This window comes from Hippoglossus stenolepis, chromosome 14 (assembly GCF_022539355.2).
Source record: "Hippoglossus stenolepis isolate QCI-W04-F060 chromosome 14, HSTE1.2, whole genome shotgun sequence".
Classification (NCBI taxonomy): Eukaryota; Metazoa; Chordata; class Actinopteri; order Pleuronectiformes; family Pleuronectidae; genus Hippoglossus; species Hippoglossus stenolepis.
In genome coordinates, this window is record NC_061496.1 from 2,532,665 (window position 1) to 2,550,742 (window position 18,078).

At 43.7% G+C, this 18,078-nt stretch overlaps 1 protein-coding gene across 2 annotated transcripts; it reads right to left on the bottom strand.

The window, feature by feature from the left end:
* Positions 1 to 12,181: 12,181 nt before the first annotated feature.
* On the bottom strand, positions 12,182 to 17,283 carry sirt5 (sirtuin 5). 2 transcript variants are annotated; one of them, XM_035176552.2, is made up of 9 exons: positions 17,166 to 17,283; positions 15,963 to 16,078; positions 15,725 to 15,858; positions 14,992 to 15,217; positions 14,704 to 14,791; positions 14,009 to 14,062; positions 13,720 to 13,843; positions 13,022 to 13,137; positions 12,182 to 12,934 (listed from the first exon to the last, which is right to left on the bottom strand). In XM_035176552.2, exons 2-9 carry the CDS (start codon positions 16,063 to 16,065, stop codon positions 12,862 to 12,864), a joined length of 918 nt encoding a protein of 305 aa, XP_035032443.2. In that variant the 5' UTR covers positions 16,066 to 16,078; positions 17,166 to 17,283; the 3' UTR covers positions 12,182 to 12,861. The 2 variants fall into 2 exon arrangements, with proteins under 2 accessions (XP_035032443.2, XP_035032444.2); XM_035176553.2 differs by lacking the exon at positions 17,166 to 17,283 and adding an exon at positions 16,874 to 17,152.
* Positions 17,284 to 18,078: the final 795 nt, after the last annotated feature.

Here is an 18,078-nt window from a genome sequence, read left to right on the forward strand (position 1 = left end):
TATTTAAAAACAGATGATTAATATCAGAATCAGAGTTTTAAACAATTAAAAAACAATAATTATAAATATGAGATTTTTAACAAACTGACGCTTGTCCTTGTCTTTTGACATTTTCACCAATTTCTCAGGGAATGACGCGTCGATGAGGACACATTTAGAGGACGGATGTCTTTGAGGGACGGTCGGGCCTCGGCAGAGTTCTACTCCTGGAATTCTTCTTATTTGTCTGTTAATGTTTAACTGGTCTGAGTTGTTTGGGAAGAATCTCCACATCCTCAGTGTCTCATCCACACACACACACACACACACACACACACACACACACACCTGAAGTAAAGTGACAGCTGCAGACTTTTGGACCACCCCTCTCTCCAGGATGCCTGACAGTCCCCCCGTTGCCATGGCAACAGAAGCAGCGAGGCTAGCAGTTGTGACTGATAGGCTGCTGAGGTGTTTCCCAATCTGACACCCCGGCTCCTCGCCCCATCTTTTGTCTCTCCTCGTCTCATGTGGCTCTCCCTTCCTCTCCCTCTCTCTCTCTCCCCCTCTCTCTCAGGTGGTTGGAGATGATGATGAGTGCGGCCCGATGTGTTTGAATCTGTCTGTGGCGCCGTGACACAGCACCCCTGCTCCCACCAGCTCATTGTGCCCACTGACATTTCTCCAAATTGAGGCTCCGACATGAAGGACGGTGGGGGGGGGTGTGTGTGGAAGAAGTGGGCTGTTTGTCTGTTTGTGTGTGTGTGTGTGTGTGTGTGTGTGTGTGTGTGTGTGTGTGTGTGTGTGTGTGTGTGTGTGTGTGTGTAGCCACTAAATTCATAAATCCATAATAAACTTTGAAAATGTCAGAGCAAGTCTAGTGCCGCCACCGACCAGGTGACCCCGAGATTTCAGCTTTGATTTGTCGGGGGCCCTGTCCCCATAATCACAGCCAGGTGATTTCCTGGTCATGGACGCAGTGTGTGTGTGTGTGTGTGTGTGTGTGTGTGTGTGTGTGTGTGTGTGTGTGTGTGTGTGTGTGTGTGTGTGTGTGTGTGTGTGTGTGTGTGTGTGTGTGATGGGAGCCAGCTGGCAGGGAGACACACAGACAGATAAATGGGAGCCGAGGAGCAGACTGGGCTCTTCAGCTCAGTCATGAATAGGAGCCCTCCACCGGGGCTGAGGAAGCTGCTGCTGCGGGTTCAGTGTTGTTTGCATTCATGAATAAACCTGCTCGCCGCCATTCATACAAACACAATTAGCGCCGTGCTTCCCCTGTGGAAGACGCACAATAGAAGTACACAGAAACCAGCTCTCATGCATAAATGCTGAGGATTTATGCAGCCGCGGAAGGACCCTGTGAATCATAGTGTCCAAATAATCACTTCACAAACATTAACGGAGACACGCTCACATCTTCACATGATGCAAATGTGTTTAATTTGTATAAAAATGCTAAAATGTGAGCTTGAAGTTCTAGTTAAAGCATCAAAAGCTCTTTGACACTTCTTTAATGTCTTTTTAAAGCTCAGAACAAGCAGCCGATTTTACATATGCATCCATATGCACAAGAGGGGAAACGAAAAGATGAGAGAGACACAAAAAAGGGTGTTCAGGCTGTGTGATAAAAGTGTGTGTTGTTTGTGTTTGTGTGTGTGTGTGTGTGGCCTCTTGGGTTGCAGAGTGTGTGTGTGTGTGGGAGTGTTATTGAGAGATATTTTTAATTCTGTGTGTCAGCTCCTCTCATCTCCCTCAGCAAGAGACGTTGCAGGGAAGCTGAGAAACATTTCCAATGCAACTATCATTTAAATACACACTAAAATGCACACACACACACACACACACACACACACACACACACACACATTTCCCTTTCATACGGCACCAGTTGCGTCTTTGAAAGTTTAAAAAAAGAGAAGTCTCTCACACTGTCTGTGTTTTTCATGAATTTATGAATTTCCCTCCCGAGTGCTTGAGAGGGAATTTTACATGAACACGATTAAAATATGGATGATAAACTCAATGGATACAATTCAAGATGAATCTGAATGAAAGATGAAATCAGTAAGAAGAAGAAGAAAGGTGATAGAAGATCATTGGTTTCAACACAAAGTTACAGGAAGAATCAACAGTTTCGTTTGAAAGGAAAAACAGGAAACGTTTAATTCTGCCGACGCCTCCGAGCCGCAGCGGCTGAATAATACTTCACCATACGGCGGATGATGACAATTATGATTCCCTGCAGAGCAGCTGCCGTCGACCTAATGACTTTCTTCCATGCCGCTGCTTTTAGGAGGAGCCGTGGAGTCACTGCGGACTGCAAAGTAGGATTAGGGTCATCCTGGTGGAATACAGCACCGCAGTGAACAAAAGGTAAATGGATTTCGTTCACACAACAGTTGTCTCCTTCACACGGCGCGTTGTGTGCTCGGCTCGTGTGGCGGCGGCATGCAGAGGAAGGTGAATTCAGTCTGGGTTCATGATCTCAGTAGTTCTGCTTCTGTTTGTCTGCTCAGGCGCGACAGAGCTGCAGATGTCTGGTGTATAAACATGATGTGTTCACGCCTCTCGACGCAGCAGCTCCGCTTCACGGCTGCTGAACATCGGGACGGATCCCAAAGGTGAGTCGCAGGAAGATTAAAATGTGTCCTCACGTCAAATCTCAGTGTATTGACTGTCGACTTAAAAAGATATAAAGATGTACTTGAGGATCCTGGGTCTGATTGATTATCAGTAGAACATCAGTAGAGCTCCTCTCTCCTCCAAGGCCCAACAGGGACTTAATTCAATTAAGCTGCTCCAGCACTCATATATCAGGTCTTATATGATTATTTTCCTCATCCATCCATTGTCTTCTGCTGATCTGGGCTCAGATCCCAGACGTCCCTCTTCTTAGCCACGCTTTAAAACTCTTCCTGGTTGATCCTGAGTTCTGATTCAGACTAAACTGAAAAGTCTGAAGGTCCAAACCAGGTGTGAAAGAGTCGTAGGAGAACTAATGATTCAAATGTTCGACGTCTGGGGACCAGGCCTGGATTTGAGCTGAACTGGAATAAATTGTTGTTTTACTCAATGATTGTTTAACTGGTTAAAGTCTTTGTGTTACACCTTTAACTCTGTTTACTTGGTATCTCCATGTCTCATTGTACCTGTTGACGACAGTGAGACACAATGACAGACACAGGAAACAGAACAGAAACATAACAACAACAATGATGCTTAAAAAGAGACAGAAGACACAAAACCAGAGAAACAAAGTGATCACAATCCCACTAAAGACACTGAGAGACATAAACCATGCGACTACGATGGTCTGCACCAAAGAAGGAAGCTGTGAACGAGCCCTGAGAGTCTTCAACAACATGTTGAGAGAATAAACTAGTGGCTTTGATCCTGACTTTAAGAATCTTTCTGCAACCAGAACCAATTTCCTCCTCAGCAAACATCCAAGAGGAGGCTCAGGGAAATTAATAAAACACTGAAGGCTGTAATTAAAGCCTCGGCTCTCGTCGCTCTGCTGTTAACACGAGTTCAGAGTATTTTCTCTCGTGCTCCTCGTTCAGTGCGAGCGAGGCTCAATAGTTTCATTATTTTCAGAAGAGGGAGAAGCAGGTGGACGATGGTCTGATCAATGGAGGAACCGCCGGTGACCGCGGCTCGAGGTCGACTTCACGATAAACCTGACACATCAAATATTCAGCAGCGACTCAGTGACAATCTGAAACCACAGAGACGGACGCACAAATACTCATTATCACCTGCGTGTGAGCGCGTACGTGCGTTTTTGTACCTTTTTCGGTATAAACACCGGCCTTGTCGGGACCCAGTCCTCATGGACTGTGTGTGTCTGTGTGTGTGTGTGTGTGTGTGTGTGGTTAACACTTATCCCCAGCAGATTATCGCTCCACACATCAAATATTAAAGCTCTGGTGTGAATTATTGATTCCAATCAATGTTTGCAGATCAGAGCTCTGAGCTGGAGGAGGAGGAGCTAACGAGTGGAGGCTGGTGTACGGACTCGTTCACACACAACCTGGATGTTTAACCCTGGGGTGAACATCACGCTGAGGCACAAGGGGACGAGCTTCATTCATTTTAATCTCTCTCTGACTTTGCTCGTCTTTAGATTTCAGAACAATCACCACAGTCAAATACTTAAAGGAGACAAAACCAAAGAGAAAGAGTCAAGTTCAACAAACAGATTTAGTCGTAGCTTCGCTGCAGACGACGGATGTTTCTCTCTCAGATGTTGTTTTTCCGTCCAAATCCCAAACTCTCATTTTGATTTATTGAGCTTTTTAACAGCACGAAGCAGCTTAGGAGGAAATACTCATGGACCCAGTTCCCTGCACGAGCTACCAGCCTGAGAACAGGTCCTGGTTTTAATGATGTGACACGTTGTTGTAGTTTCTCCCTTAAACCATGAAGCTGTGGAAAATTATAATTGTTTATAATTAAAGTTTTAAATCCCGTTACTGAGGGTTAGATAATGAAAGATAAATGTACACAAATAACATATTTACCATCTTAAATAAGACAAATTGTACAAACATCTTTTCAAATCAGCATCTGAAACCCAGAACATCCCCCAGTAGAGTCTGCAGCTCTGCCAAGGACGGTTGGTCATTAATTCAATGAAGCTGCACCACATTACTCATAGACATCAGATTTCACTTCTTTTTATTCCTCCACCAAGGTCCTGTGGAAATCTGTTCCTGTGGGATCCTGCTGACAAACGAATGGACAGAGGTGAAAACAGCTCACTAAGATGCCCAGTGTGTGTTTGTAGTCACGTGTCAGTGTGAGGGTTTGTGGCTCAACTACATCGTGACAGTTCAGTTCCTGTTCAAACAATCTGAACAAAACTGCCACCGGAAATCCTGCAGCTTCATCTCTTCACTGTTTCATTTCAAATCCAATGTGCTGGAAGACAGAGCCACACACACACAGACACACACACACACACACACAGACACACACTCTCACACACACACTCGCAGGCTGAGCAGCTGTGAGCCCCACGTCTGATTACGTTATTGACACTGGGCAGGAAACACAAGTGGCAGCGTGCCTCATCAGAGTGTAAGATACACAGAGGACGACGCTGCTCCATCACATTAACTCGTTCACATCACCGCTGCTTTACTGCAGCGCGGAGCAGAACCGACAGATGAGCACAGCCAAGCCTCCGCGTCCCCGAATGGGTTTGTTTGTGCAGTAGGATGGTTAATGCAGCGAGCTGGTTCTTCCAGCCCCGGTTGTGTGTGAGCGACTCCGAAGCCCCAGGGTCTGTGCTACAACCGATGATTAGCATTTACATAATGAGCTAAATGTTAGCTGCTGCCTCAAAGTGCTACTTCTCAGCTGAGGGGGGCAAGCTGACCTCCGCAGAGGCAAACAGGAAGCGTTCAGGAACAATGTTGACATTAAAAATGGTGGAGTCACTGAAGTGAAGTCTACTTTCAGGGAGAATAGTGACATTTAGAAGCTCTTGTCTTGTTTGTATAACCAAAGTGTTCTTATATCTAATTCCTCTGTGTCGGTCATAAACTAATAAAAACACGTCACTTTACTCCCATGAACACACACGCACACGCACACACACACACACACACACACACACACACACACACTGTGTATTTATGGTTTTCTAAACATTGTTGATGCCACAAATACTCACAAAAGCACCACGTTGAAAATAGTCCCTCTGTGGCCACTCATTTTAGGGAGTTAGTAAATATGAAGCTATATATTTGTGAGGTGTTTTTAACTAAATATATCTTCTATAGAAACCACGTCCACACACAGACAAGAGACGATACGGGAAGTAATGAGAGACGGACGGACACATGGAATAAGTTAAATGAGCTTTCTTCTAGGATTAGAACATCCTCTGTCAAATTAACAAATAACGCTGAATCAAACAATTTGATATTTGTTAATTTACTTCATTCATGAGTTCATTTGCCTTGAGAGTCTAAATTAAAAATGTCTAAAAGTGAAATACACATTATTTTCTGATATGATTTTCCACAGGTGAGAGTGGAGAGATCCTAAATGAGAGTAGGATGAGTTCGATCAGGTAGAAAAGCTTCAACTTTAAATATTTCTGCATCGTCTCAATCTTCACTTCTCTGTCTCTCTTTCCTTTCAAAACACTGCCTCCTCTTCCCCCTCTTCCTCCTCTGCCTCCTCCTCCTCCTCTTCTTCCTCCTCCTCCTCTTCTTCCTCTTCCTCCTCTTCCTCCTCCTCCTCTTCTTCCTCTTCCTCCTCTTCCTCCTCTCTGTCTCCATCCCTAACACAGACAGCTTGCCCGGCCGCCTGGAATACACATTCCAATCTGCTTGTCACTTCACATCTCCCTCGTCTTTGTCTTCCGTCCTCTTCCCTCCACCTCCTGTATCTGTCTCGCTCCCCTCCTCATAATCTCTCTATCCGTCCATCTCGTCCCCGGCCTCATGTGAGCGTAGTGGTCAATAGAGATTTCCTGCTTTTAACTCTTCCGGGGGAACCAGGGGACGGGGGGGGGGGCTCTAAATCTAAAGAGCGGGGGCTCTAAATGTAAACAGTGGCACACAGAGCAGCTTAAGAGGGCTATAAATAGAGCGAGGGAGCAAGCAAGAGAGAGATAGAGGGAGAAAGGTTTGCTTACGGAATAAAAATTGCTCCCGACAGTCGGGGATTAGTGCTTCCCTGGAGGATTTTCACTCCAAAAGCCCAATCTGGGGCGATTGGGAAGTGCACCAGCCTCAGTCATCTTAATTCAGTAAAGCCCTGCAGCCCATGGAACACAGAGAGGGAGCTTCATGCATGTTCGCACGCAAACACATGGAGACAATATAACACACACACACACACACACACACACACACAACACACACACACACACACACACAGACACACACACAGCAGAGGGTGATGCAGGACAAGGTGGAGGGGTGTCGCTTTAGAAGGAAATTCAATTTGAGATTAAAAGACATTTTAAATACGGCAGGTAAATAAAGGTTTAAACCTGTAAAGATACACAATGAAATATTAGCATGCATGTATACACACACACACACACACAGACACACACACACGCCACTGCAAGCCTCATTACCAACAGATTACTCAGCACCTGATCCTGCTAAGCTTGTTAAACAACACTGTTCTACACGCACACACACACACACACACACACACACACACACACACACACACACACACACACAGAGGATAATTGTTGCTACATAAAACAAAACCATGGTAACATCTTCACTGATGAACAGAACTTTTAAAGCTGCAGAAATGTTTTTTTGGCCACCAGGGGGCAGAAAAGCTTAAAGGTGACAGATACATCCTGAACTTTTAAAGTTACGACTAATGTCGGGATCAACTCGGTCACTAGAGAGTCACACTAGAGGTGTCATGGTGGAAAACAACCCAGAACAAATGTCACGCAGCCATTTCTCAGCATCAAACCTTCCACACAACTTCCCCCCCCAGTCAACTGCCTCCATGTCCTTCAATCCTGGACGTCAGCCAATCCCCTCAAGTGCCTCCTTGTTTATCCCTCATCAATGGTTTTAATGATAAAGACCATTGAGTCCATTAGCAGACAGTTTCCAACAGACACGGAGCGACGTGGCTCATTCAGCGTCGTGTTTCCTTCCACCCTCATGAAAGACAGTCAGAGATTTTACCTCTGTTTTGGTCTCCACCTCCTGCAGAGCAGAACAACAACTCTCCTCTCAGTCTCTAACTGTGACAAGTTAAAACAAAGAACTGTAACAGGCCCAAAAAACCCTGTAGAGCTCAGTCCAACAAATTCTCTGTCCTTAAAACCACCGATCATTCAAAGCTGTTTTTTCTTAGTGCACGTAAAGTTGACAAAGTTGTGCACGAGCGAACCTGCGGAGGCCGATGAGACCCCGGTGCACAGTGTGTGAGGTGGGAAGTGTGTGTGTACAGTAGCAGCGCTGCAGGCGTCGCTCTGCTGAGGCGCCGCACACGTCTCAGTTTCCACAGCAACACATTAGCACTCAACTCTACCACGGTGGAGCCAGTAAACAGGGTGTGTGTGTGTGTGTGTGTGTGTGTGTGTGTGTGTGTGTGTGTGTGTGTGTGTGGAAATGTGATTAATAGAGGACCAATTTGATTATTAGACCTTGAAAGTGAGGTTAATACTGAAACTGGGGACGGTTTTAAAAGTGTATTTGGAAATTAACGACACTTTGCAAAGTATAAATATATATATTTGAGACAATTTTAAAAGTAAGGACGTCTTTGAGCTCAACACACACTGCTGGACTTCACAAACCTGACGACACAAAATAGCAACGTGAGGAGATTTTCAAAGAAAGGAGATTTTGGGGATATTGAGAACAAATGTAGAACTTGAGAACATTTTTAAAAGTGAGGGTTTGGAAAGTGGAATCAATTCTGGAACCTGACATTAAGAGAAGAACATATTTCTTTACCCATATCTTTGCCTGTAGATATTTGTGACATCTGTTTCTTCATCTTATTCAAGACTTCAAGTCAGTGTGAAGTAAACTGTGACGTCACTGTTTCCCAAACGAGCCATTTTACATGTTCACATGGAAACACAGAAACCAGAGCTTTTTATAAACCTTCACTTCTGAAGTTTCTTGTTAAAATCTCATTTTAGTGACGCTTTAAAAAACGTTCAAACTCTGAGGAAAAAGTTTGCAACATATCCACATTCGTGTTGAACCGGGTAAAAGTCACAAGACGTCCTCACAAAATGTGCTCGACTAACCTGCGTGTCTGTGAATACATGCACACAAACACGGGGACGTGCACTAATCACCTTCTTAATTAAATGGAAACTGAAGTTTTCAACTAAATCCTCCCTTTAACTTCTCTCTCACACGGGAATAGAAACCACAGTCGTATGAATCTACGCACTCACACTGCAGAGCCACTGACGTTTCTCTGCCCCCCCACTGAATGAATAAAGTATACCTTTTCCTGGGACTGAATTAAGAATCTATAGCTCTGAGAGTCGCAGGTGTGTCGGTGGAGGACGAACAGTCTGTGGCTGAAAGTTAATTCACTTTCACAGTTTGCCAAACGAATGAATAAAATATGATGCTCCAGTTTGCACAGACGGGGGCAGATATTCTCTAATTGGAAATTCTGTCGGTGGAAGAAGAGGTTGTGGAGAGACACACTATTCATACACAACACACACACACACACACACACACACACAGACACACACACACACAGACACACAAACACACACTGTACATTCAATCAAGCTGCTCAATTAGGTAACCCCAGGTGCTGGCGTGAGCCACATCCTCGGGGATGTGGGCATATGGACATCGACAGAAATCCTCTGTGCAGTGATTTGCTTTCTAAATATTCCTCTAAACACAGATTCCCACAACTTTATTCTGTTACTTCACATCTTGTTTTCTCTCCTCTTAACGACCCTGACGGCAGCAGAAATACAGAAAGTCAAACATGTGGCCCGAGGTGATAATTCTCAACAAATACTCGTGAAAGGTTTTCAAATGTTTGTGTAAAATAAAGCCGGGGAAACTTCTGGGAAATCAGCTGCACCGAGTCGGGCCGACACACAGACAAACAGCAGCCCCTGTCCGTCAGAGGTCACATGTGGGCGCACAGCTCATAAAAAGCGGTGGCGAGATGGGGGGTGCAGCGGGTAAAGGGATATAAGCAGACTGACGCGGTTGCTGGTGACATTGACGGAGATATTTACCGTAACCTCGCTCCGGCCTTGGCTGCAGAGGAGAGGAAGATTCTCCTCTTCATCCAGCGACCACTCGCCATCGGAAGTCGCTCTGGTTTCCATCAGCGACTGACTGACAGAGGGGGTTCACATAAAACTCCTATGTGAAGGAGTTTTATGTGATTATTTTAGGATCTTTGAAATGATTCAGATGGTACAAGCTTGTGTTTGTTCAACATGTGAGTAAATTTAAGTTCCGGGTGATAATTGGAGCAGCTTGTCATCGTCAGGGTTTAATGATCCATCTCGTTGACACTCACCTGAGACGTTCATGTCCTCCATTCTCTGGAGTTTACCTTTCATGAAGAACACAGCAGGAGGTTCTCCGGGTCAGGCACAGGAACATGTGGGGAACATTCGAGGAGGCAGGACGCGACGTGTAAATTCCAACTCTGTTACTTTCCTAAAAGCTTTTGAATCTCATCTCTCCAAGTTGACGTCAGAATCTTCTGTGTGTTCGTCTTCTCTTTCTCATCCTGAGATATTTGCATTCTTTCACTTTTGGTTGTTTGTTTGTTTGTGAACAAGATAAAGCAAAAACTCTTTTTGACTTTTGACTACGGATCAGGGGACAGATCCACTTTTTTTTATCATTGCGAGATAAAGAGTTTTTCAACATTTTTACAGTTTTTCCATGGAAATAATTCCTGGACCTTGATGAATAAAAACATCACAATCAGGTAACTGGTATCTATGAGTGTGTGAAACGCGGTGCTTTGAAGAGGCGTGTGCTCTACGTGCCGATCTAGTTCCTCTTGTGTAGTTTAATGTGTCTCAACTTCCTGCTAAATGTCAGAAAATATTAAATAGATAAACAAATCGAACCATGTTTGACCCAGACCTCTTTAGATTGGACCAAGTTTTGGTGCGTTGTCTGGACCGTGGTGCAGGAACCCTTCACACCTGATACTCTGAGGTTCACAGGTCGAAATGTTACAAGAAAACTTCCTAATTCTCCTCCAGGAAGCAGATAAATGTGTGGAACTGTCTTTAAAATGTGAACCGTCTCATGAAATAGCTCAGAACAGTATCTGTGCGGTTGTTGAGTGAAGCTACGTAGTTACTCTGTACATCTGCTGACGGATGAGGGCGTTGTGTGTTCACAGCACAGAGGCCTTGTATTTTCCGACACATCACACTCTGACCTACATTCCTCTCTTTCCATGCTTTGCTTTTCTTTTCCACCTTATTTCTGTCTCGCTCAGACGTCGCTCTCGCTCTGACAGGCCGAGCTGGGCAGCGCAGACCAGATTGGTGTGAAATCGCCGCCTAACAGCCGGGAAATTGGCTCTGTTATTTGTGGAGCGGAGTCATGAGGGACCGTCGGACCATCATCCTCTCTCTAATGAGCAGGTGATGGAGGCGTAGACGGGCGGCGGCGGCGGAGGAAGGCGGGGGGGGACTGTGTGGCGTCTCAAACGCCGCAGACATGGCAGATGATCAGATGAGAGCGGAGGGAGGGAGAACAGCACAGAGGAGAAGATGGGAGAGCAGAGGGAGGAGAAGAGGGAGTGAGGTGGATGGATTTCTGGAGGCTAATGAATGAATATCGTCATCAGATTAGCCAAATATTAATAACCTCAGCTGGCGTCCTCCTGCCAGAGAGTGTAAACAGAGCTGGACCTGTGCCGTGTGTGTCTGTGCTGACATGTCTGTGGTGTCGTCACCTACAGATCAGGGATCTGCAGCTTTTATTGTGACGGGGACGTTATGTTGTGTCTCAGGAACAGAAAGAGAAGTTCTACTCTGTAGGTCAGAGGCCAAAGGTCAAGGTCATGGCGACCTTACGTTTTAGTGAATGAGGGAAGATCAGTATATTTGGTACAAATTAATATTGATATACACTATGTCTACTCACATACTCACCATCACTGACATTAACTCATCAATTCATTTGTCATTGCTGCTCCCTTCATCTCTACCAGACATTTTCTGATGTGTTTAAAACACTGACACACTTTTACATTATGTTTTTAAACTGTAACTCAGGAGCAGGTTGTTAACGTGGCTGTGTTCCACTTCAGGAGCAGCTTCCTTTGGAGGATGGAATCTACAGGTCTGACTGAAATGAGACAGTCTGGTCTACGGAGGATTTCCTATTTGTGTATCGAGCTCGTGCTCTTCATCTCAGCCACACACTTAGCGAGCTCTCGTCTCTGGCGCTCTATGAATCCTGGGACAGGTTTGTCCGAGAAGGATTCACCTGTTGGGTCCTTTGTGACTTGGGAATGGAAGGAAGCATTTGAAGGAGTCTCTGAAATGAAACGGCTTAGTCGGGCTGCAGTCGGTCTTCAAACGAAGCCTCTTAAGGAGTCAAACCCTGGATTGAGACACATCTCACATTTCTTGCAACCAAACTTAGTTAGGTGTTTAATCCCAGCTTCTTATGTCTTAAATGTTTAACAGCCAACATGCAAACACATCATCACCACTTTGCACTGAAGTAAAACTCTTTATTCCTGTTGCATCATTTGAACAACGCAGTATTTAAACACACACACATTCATAAGAAATCCTTCATTTTATGAGTTTTCATTTATTTCAAGTCCCATCAGCAAAACTGCTCCAATCACGTTACATACAACCTTCAAATTAAAACCCTTTTCCTTGTGACTGGCAGAGAAGCTCAGTCACTGGTTCCACTGGTTGAACTGAATCAACTGAAACTCCCACAGACCCTGTGAACAGCAGCAGCTAAACACTGCCCCCTACTGTCTGACATTCAATATGCTGAAGGAGGGAAACTATTTGCTTCAACGTCTTTGACTTTAGCAAATAAAGTTCAACAATTCAAAGTCAAATAATTAACTGTTGGCAGCACAGAGGCTTTGTGTGATTTGGCATCAGAAACAATTATGTGTACAACAATGATATTTTAAGTTACAGCTGTTTTTTTTGTCATTTTCTGACGAATTAAAAAAGATTTCAATTTAATTTGACATCTTCATGAAGTTAAACAGATTCTGAAGGTGTAACTAAGTCATATTTATTCTTTATTGCACATCTCATTTCTTAAATCAAACAGCTTCTTTCTTGTAATTTCTTGATCTTACTTTCACACATGTCCATCTCCACATGTTGACCAATGAGGTCCTGCAGTGTCACACCCTCCACTTTCAATGTGGTTCCGTCTCGTGGCGTGCGAGTGCGGCGGGTAACGTGGTCCCACAGGGGCCGTGGAAGTGGAACCTGAAGCACATGTAGAGAAACGTTGGTCTGTGTTGATGTGACATGAGGATTTTATTGAGATGTATTTAAAAGTGAAAAGAAACACACTTGAAGCGCATGGTGGCCGGTGTGTCCTCCATGTTGAATTCGGCCACGGGGACGCCGCGGGCCGCCACCTGAGGAGCAAACATGGCCGCTGGATACACGATGGACGAGGTACCAACCTGCAGAGGAAGAAATTAGTAAAGTTATATGTAGACTGAGAAGTGAGACCAAAACATAACCTTTATTCCTTTATTTCCAAAAGATTTTACTTTAGGGTGATGGTGCCATAACTTTTCTAAAATACTATATTTAACCGTACGAAAGTCAACTAATGAGTAAATTTTGTAATTGTTAATTATTTTAAGTGATTTCTTCAAAGTTAATTATTGTAGATTCTCCAATGTGACGTGTCTTCATAATTTGAGGCTCTTTAGGCTCTTTCTTTATTTCCTCATCTTTCTCTTTCAGGTCCCCAATTAAGATTCAGTAATAAATCTCTGGAGTTTCCTTCCTTTAATGGAGCTAATGATCTGCAGATTAGAGCGATAAAAAAATCTAATCGTTATAAGTAGCCCTATTTAAAAACCCTTCATTAAAATGGGTTGTAAAGTCTTTGTCGCACACGCACGCACGCACACACACACACACACACACACACACACACACACACACACACACACACACACACACACACACACACACACCACACACACACACACACACACACACACACACACACACACACACACACTCACACTCACCACGAGGCACAGGTCACAGCTGTCCAGCACTTTCTCTGCCCGGTTGAGGACGTCAGAGTCGAGCGTTTCTCCAAACCAAACCACAGCTGGTCTCAGGAGACCGTGACAACCTGTCTGCTCACACCTGAAACACACAAACACACACACACACACACACACACACACACACACACACACACACACACACACACACACACACACACACACACACACACACACACACACACAGTCGAACTAATAACCTCGTTTGAAAAGAGCGGAGCACTACAGATCCCGGGTGTGTTTGTACCTGGGCAGCTGTAGAACAGGGATCTGGGCGTCGTGTGTTTCTGGGTCAGGAGCTCTGAAAAGGGAGTTTGATAAACAAGTTAATTAAATTCACTTAACACAGACGTTCCTGATTTCTGATATGAATATTTACTAAACTAAACAGGTACACGTGCACTTTTCAGATACATTTAAGGTAGTTTTGGGTAAGATATGAATTATTTTCAAGCAACTAATCTGGTTTTTGACACAAAAAGTAAATTAAACTCTAAAAATATCATAAATAGCCTAGTATGACGATATAAATACTATGAATCACACTTATCTGCGTTCACTCGTTCTATTCCTCTGAGCGTTTTAATGTAACACACCTCCTGAACAAATTGACGACACAGCCTGTGTCAATAGATTTTAATAAGACACGACAACGTCTGATATTCATTTAGAAATCCAGCTGATGACTTCCTTCATTTTCCTCACAAGCATCAATTTGAAATGTCACATATGTGACGCAGCGGCTTTGAAACTGACATTTCATTAGCGTCACAGGTTTCCTCAGGTGTTGTTCGGCTCTGTGACACCTGACAGACGCCATCGGTCTGTTGTCTCTGGCATTTCCAGCTCAGATGGATGTGATCAGTATCTCTCGCAACACGTTTTCATACTGTGGAAGGAAAACTGTGGAATTCACCGACCGACACCAGACTAAGCTCTTACCCTTTACCCGCCAGCGCCGCACAGATGGGGCTCTTGTAATTAGCTGCTTCGTCACCACAGCTCATACAGCGGGTTCTGAACAGACTACCTGGTTTTACAGACACGACACAAGAGACAGATAAGTGCTGGAACATCCACTGGTTTTACTGAAGATAGAAAATGTACCTCAAATTGTTCGATAAACTGACAAAATCTAATTTGTTGATTCTTATTTGAGCAGAAGAAAGTTACGACTGCTTGACTGAAATTATTCCACTGACACCTGCATCAAGTGTCTTCTCTTCTCACCGTGGAGTCCCAGGATGTTTTGGGATCCAGCGCGGCGATGGAGCTCGTCGATGTTCTGAGTGATGACAGTAACTTCTCGGCCCTGCTGTGTGAGTCGCTCCTCACACTCGCCGATGGCCAGGTGAGCGGGGTTGGGATTCTTCGTGAGCATGACCTCGCGGCGGTAGTGGTAAAACTCCCAAACACGTGAGGGATTCCGAGAGAAGGCCTCCGGAGTGGCGAGTTCCTGACACAGAAGAAAGGAGCAGGACAATGATGTGTCTGTGCGGTGATTCATGCAGGTTGAATGGTTTCATTACAGTTACTGACACATGGACGAGTCATCTGTGTAGAATCGTGTCCCGATACGTCTTCAGGAATGTAACGAGGACCCTGAGGATGTCGTCCGGGCTATTTTCAAACTTTCAGAGCACTTTCTAAGATTGTTTCTGAGATTCTTCATAGAATAGAGCGGAGAGGAGTCAACGTTTAGTTTCAGATGATCACTCAGGAAAAGGTTTAAGAGTTATCGCTTTTTTGTGACTGTCAGAATTCTACAAGGACATTTTTTAATCTGATGTGTTGCAGGTTTTCCTCAGTGGTTAAACTTGAATATCTCTCCTGGCTGTTTGATTAGCAACTTCTACACAGTAAAAGAGTTGGTTGATGTAAATTTGACAAAAATTACACCAAAAACATGGATGAAGCCTTATAAAGCTCCTGTTGAAGGGTTAAAGGTGAAGTGGGTGCTCACCTGTGCTTGCCATTTCCTCCAGTAGCCCCCTGCTCCCCTGAAGGTGGGGACTCCACTCTCAGCACTCACCCCTGCTCCGGTCAGGATGGCGACCTTCTTGGCTTTGGAGAAAATCTCCCTGAACGCAGCCAGGTCTGAACATGAAAACCCAGCCAGACACAGGAGACATACAAAATTACAGTTATTACGATGCTCTTGTTCATCCCGTTTCAGAAAGAGGACGTGGACGCACGTTTACCTGAACTGGGTCTGGCCATGTCTTGGCTGGCCCAGGGTTTTCTCAGGTGGGCATTCAGGTGAGAGGTGATCAAAGCTCGACCGGTGAACTGTCGCACAATCATCAAGTTGTGGAAACTGGAGAAAACAAAGAAAACACTTCAGAATCACCACAAGCTGAAGGTATTTTCTTCAAATGATTAGAAGGCAGACTTTGACAGGGAGATAAACATTACGGTTTAGGAAGATTAATGATTTTATACATTGAGATTTGCAGGTAAATTGTAAAAACTCATTTATTTACATGATTCAGTCCAGATTGAACGTAAGAGGCCTTAGAAGCTGCAGCAACCAAACAATGTGGATGATATAAAAAGATCAAACAAACGTGCGTTTAATAATATTTAGACAATTAACAAATACAAATACTAAATAAAAGACCAACAGTTCATCAATAGAAATAATTAAACATGAGTTAAGTGGTAATTAGATTAGATTTTAAATTTCTTTTGAATTTGGGCTTGTTGTCCTGCAGAGGATCTAGGAGCGAACACACGCCTCCATGATGGTAGAAGAATCTGAACTTCCTGGTGTCGTCTTTATTACGACCAACAAACAAATAGGAAACTTGGAGCGTGTGATGAAACTGTATTTGCAGCAGAATGAATGATTCCAGCTTTGAGGAGGAAGCTGTGAATCTGACAATGACTTCAACTCTCAGGTTTTAATAAAACTCAGGTATTTATCTTTCACAGCTTCAGTTTGACAGAGATGTGATCAGAAGAGTCAGAAAAAGGTTTTAATCTCATAAAGGTCACTGTAGCTTTGTAAAGCTCAGAGGTCAAGTCAGTTAGCATGAAGCTAACCTGCTATTTAACTTTACCTGCTAATCATAGCAAATTTAAGTTGTGATTAATTCAGTTATTAACTCATGTCACGATCGTTTTCTTTCCTCAAGCTAACATGTGAAGTACGAACTGTCCTCTGTTGTTGTTATGATAGCATTAAGCTAACATGTGAAGTATGGACCTTCCTCTGTTGTTGTTATGCTAGCATTAAGCTAACAGGCTAACTGGCTCTGGTACCCAGAGGCAGCAGAGACTGAAGCGGCTCCAGCAGCGACTCATTGCGGTGTGGTGACAACCCGGTGTGCCCCTGGTTGTTCTGACTCCCAGTAAATAGCCGGGTCCTGCTGTTAAATATGTGAGTGTTGACTTCAAACTACCTGTTATTAGACGGAGCCCAGCTGGAACCACAGGACGTGGAGGAACCAGGAAGTTCAGTCTTGGGTTTGGTCTCTTCTCATTGGTGGATTGGTTTTGGCTGGGAGGATATGAACCAATCAGGAGGAAGCATCGAGGTAAATAAACTCAGTTCATAAACAACGTGAGACCAGCAGAGAGAGCTCGAACTCCACATACAGAAATATATAAGATTTCATTTGTTCATAAGTAAAAAGAATAAAATACAACAAAAAACTAAACATGAACATTACATATTCTCTTATGTTGATGTGATGTTACTGTAAAAGGAAAGAAGATTGTGGCAAAAGTTTGTGCATGAAGTCTGCACTTAGATTAGTTATTAATTAATTATACAGATAAATACATATTTAATTGGATCCTCTTTAGTGATGACGGTGGAATGATGAGTCAGCCAAACTGGTCTGTGAGTCAATTACAGTTTAAATTGTACTTTAAGCTCATTAAGTAAAAATGAACCAAGCACTTAACAGATTGTATTTAGAGGGATTTAATGGAGGTGGGGAAAAGCTGCACATTTCTCAAAGTTGATTTAAAGCAATTAATGATTATTCTCATTTTTCTGATGATTGTTACCTCAGTCATCATTTTATCATTTAGTCTGTAACTGGGTTGGGTTGATTTTTTCTTATAAATTGCCTATAAATTGTTAAAAAATACACAATCACAGTTTCCCAGGTTCGATGACAGCTTCAAACTTTAGTCCAATAACTCTGAAATTCAAATCATGTTAAATTTACCGTAGTATAAAACAAATAAAGCAGCAAATCCTAAATTTGAGAAGCAGGAAACTGAATATAGTTTATTCAATTTCCAAAATTGTTGTTGATTAAATTTTTGTTATTGTTTCTTAATCAAAGGAATAAACGAGTAAAG

Coding starts and splice junctions, on each gene's coding strand:
- sirt5 (XM_035176552.2), bottom strand. CDS start 16,065: ATGATTGTGCGACAGTTCACCGGTCGAGCTTTGATCACCTCTCACCTG. Junction 13,844..14,008: donor CCTGTTCTACAGCTGCCCAG/GTACAAACACAC, acceptor TGTGTGTTTCAG/GTGTGAGCAGACAGGTTGTC. Junction 13,138..13,719: donor GCTGTGACCTGTGCCTCGTG/GTGAGTGTGAGT, acceptor CTTCCTCTGCAG/GTTGGTACCTCGTCCATCGT.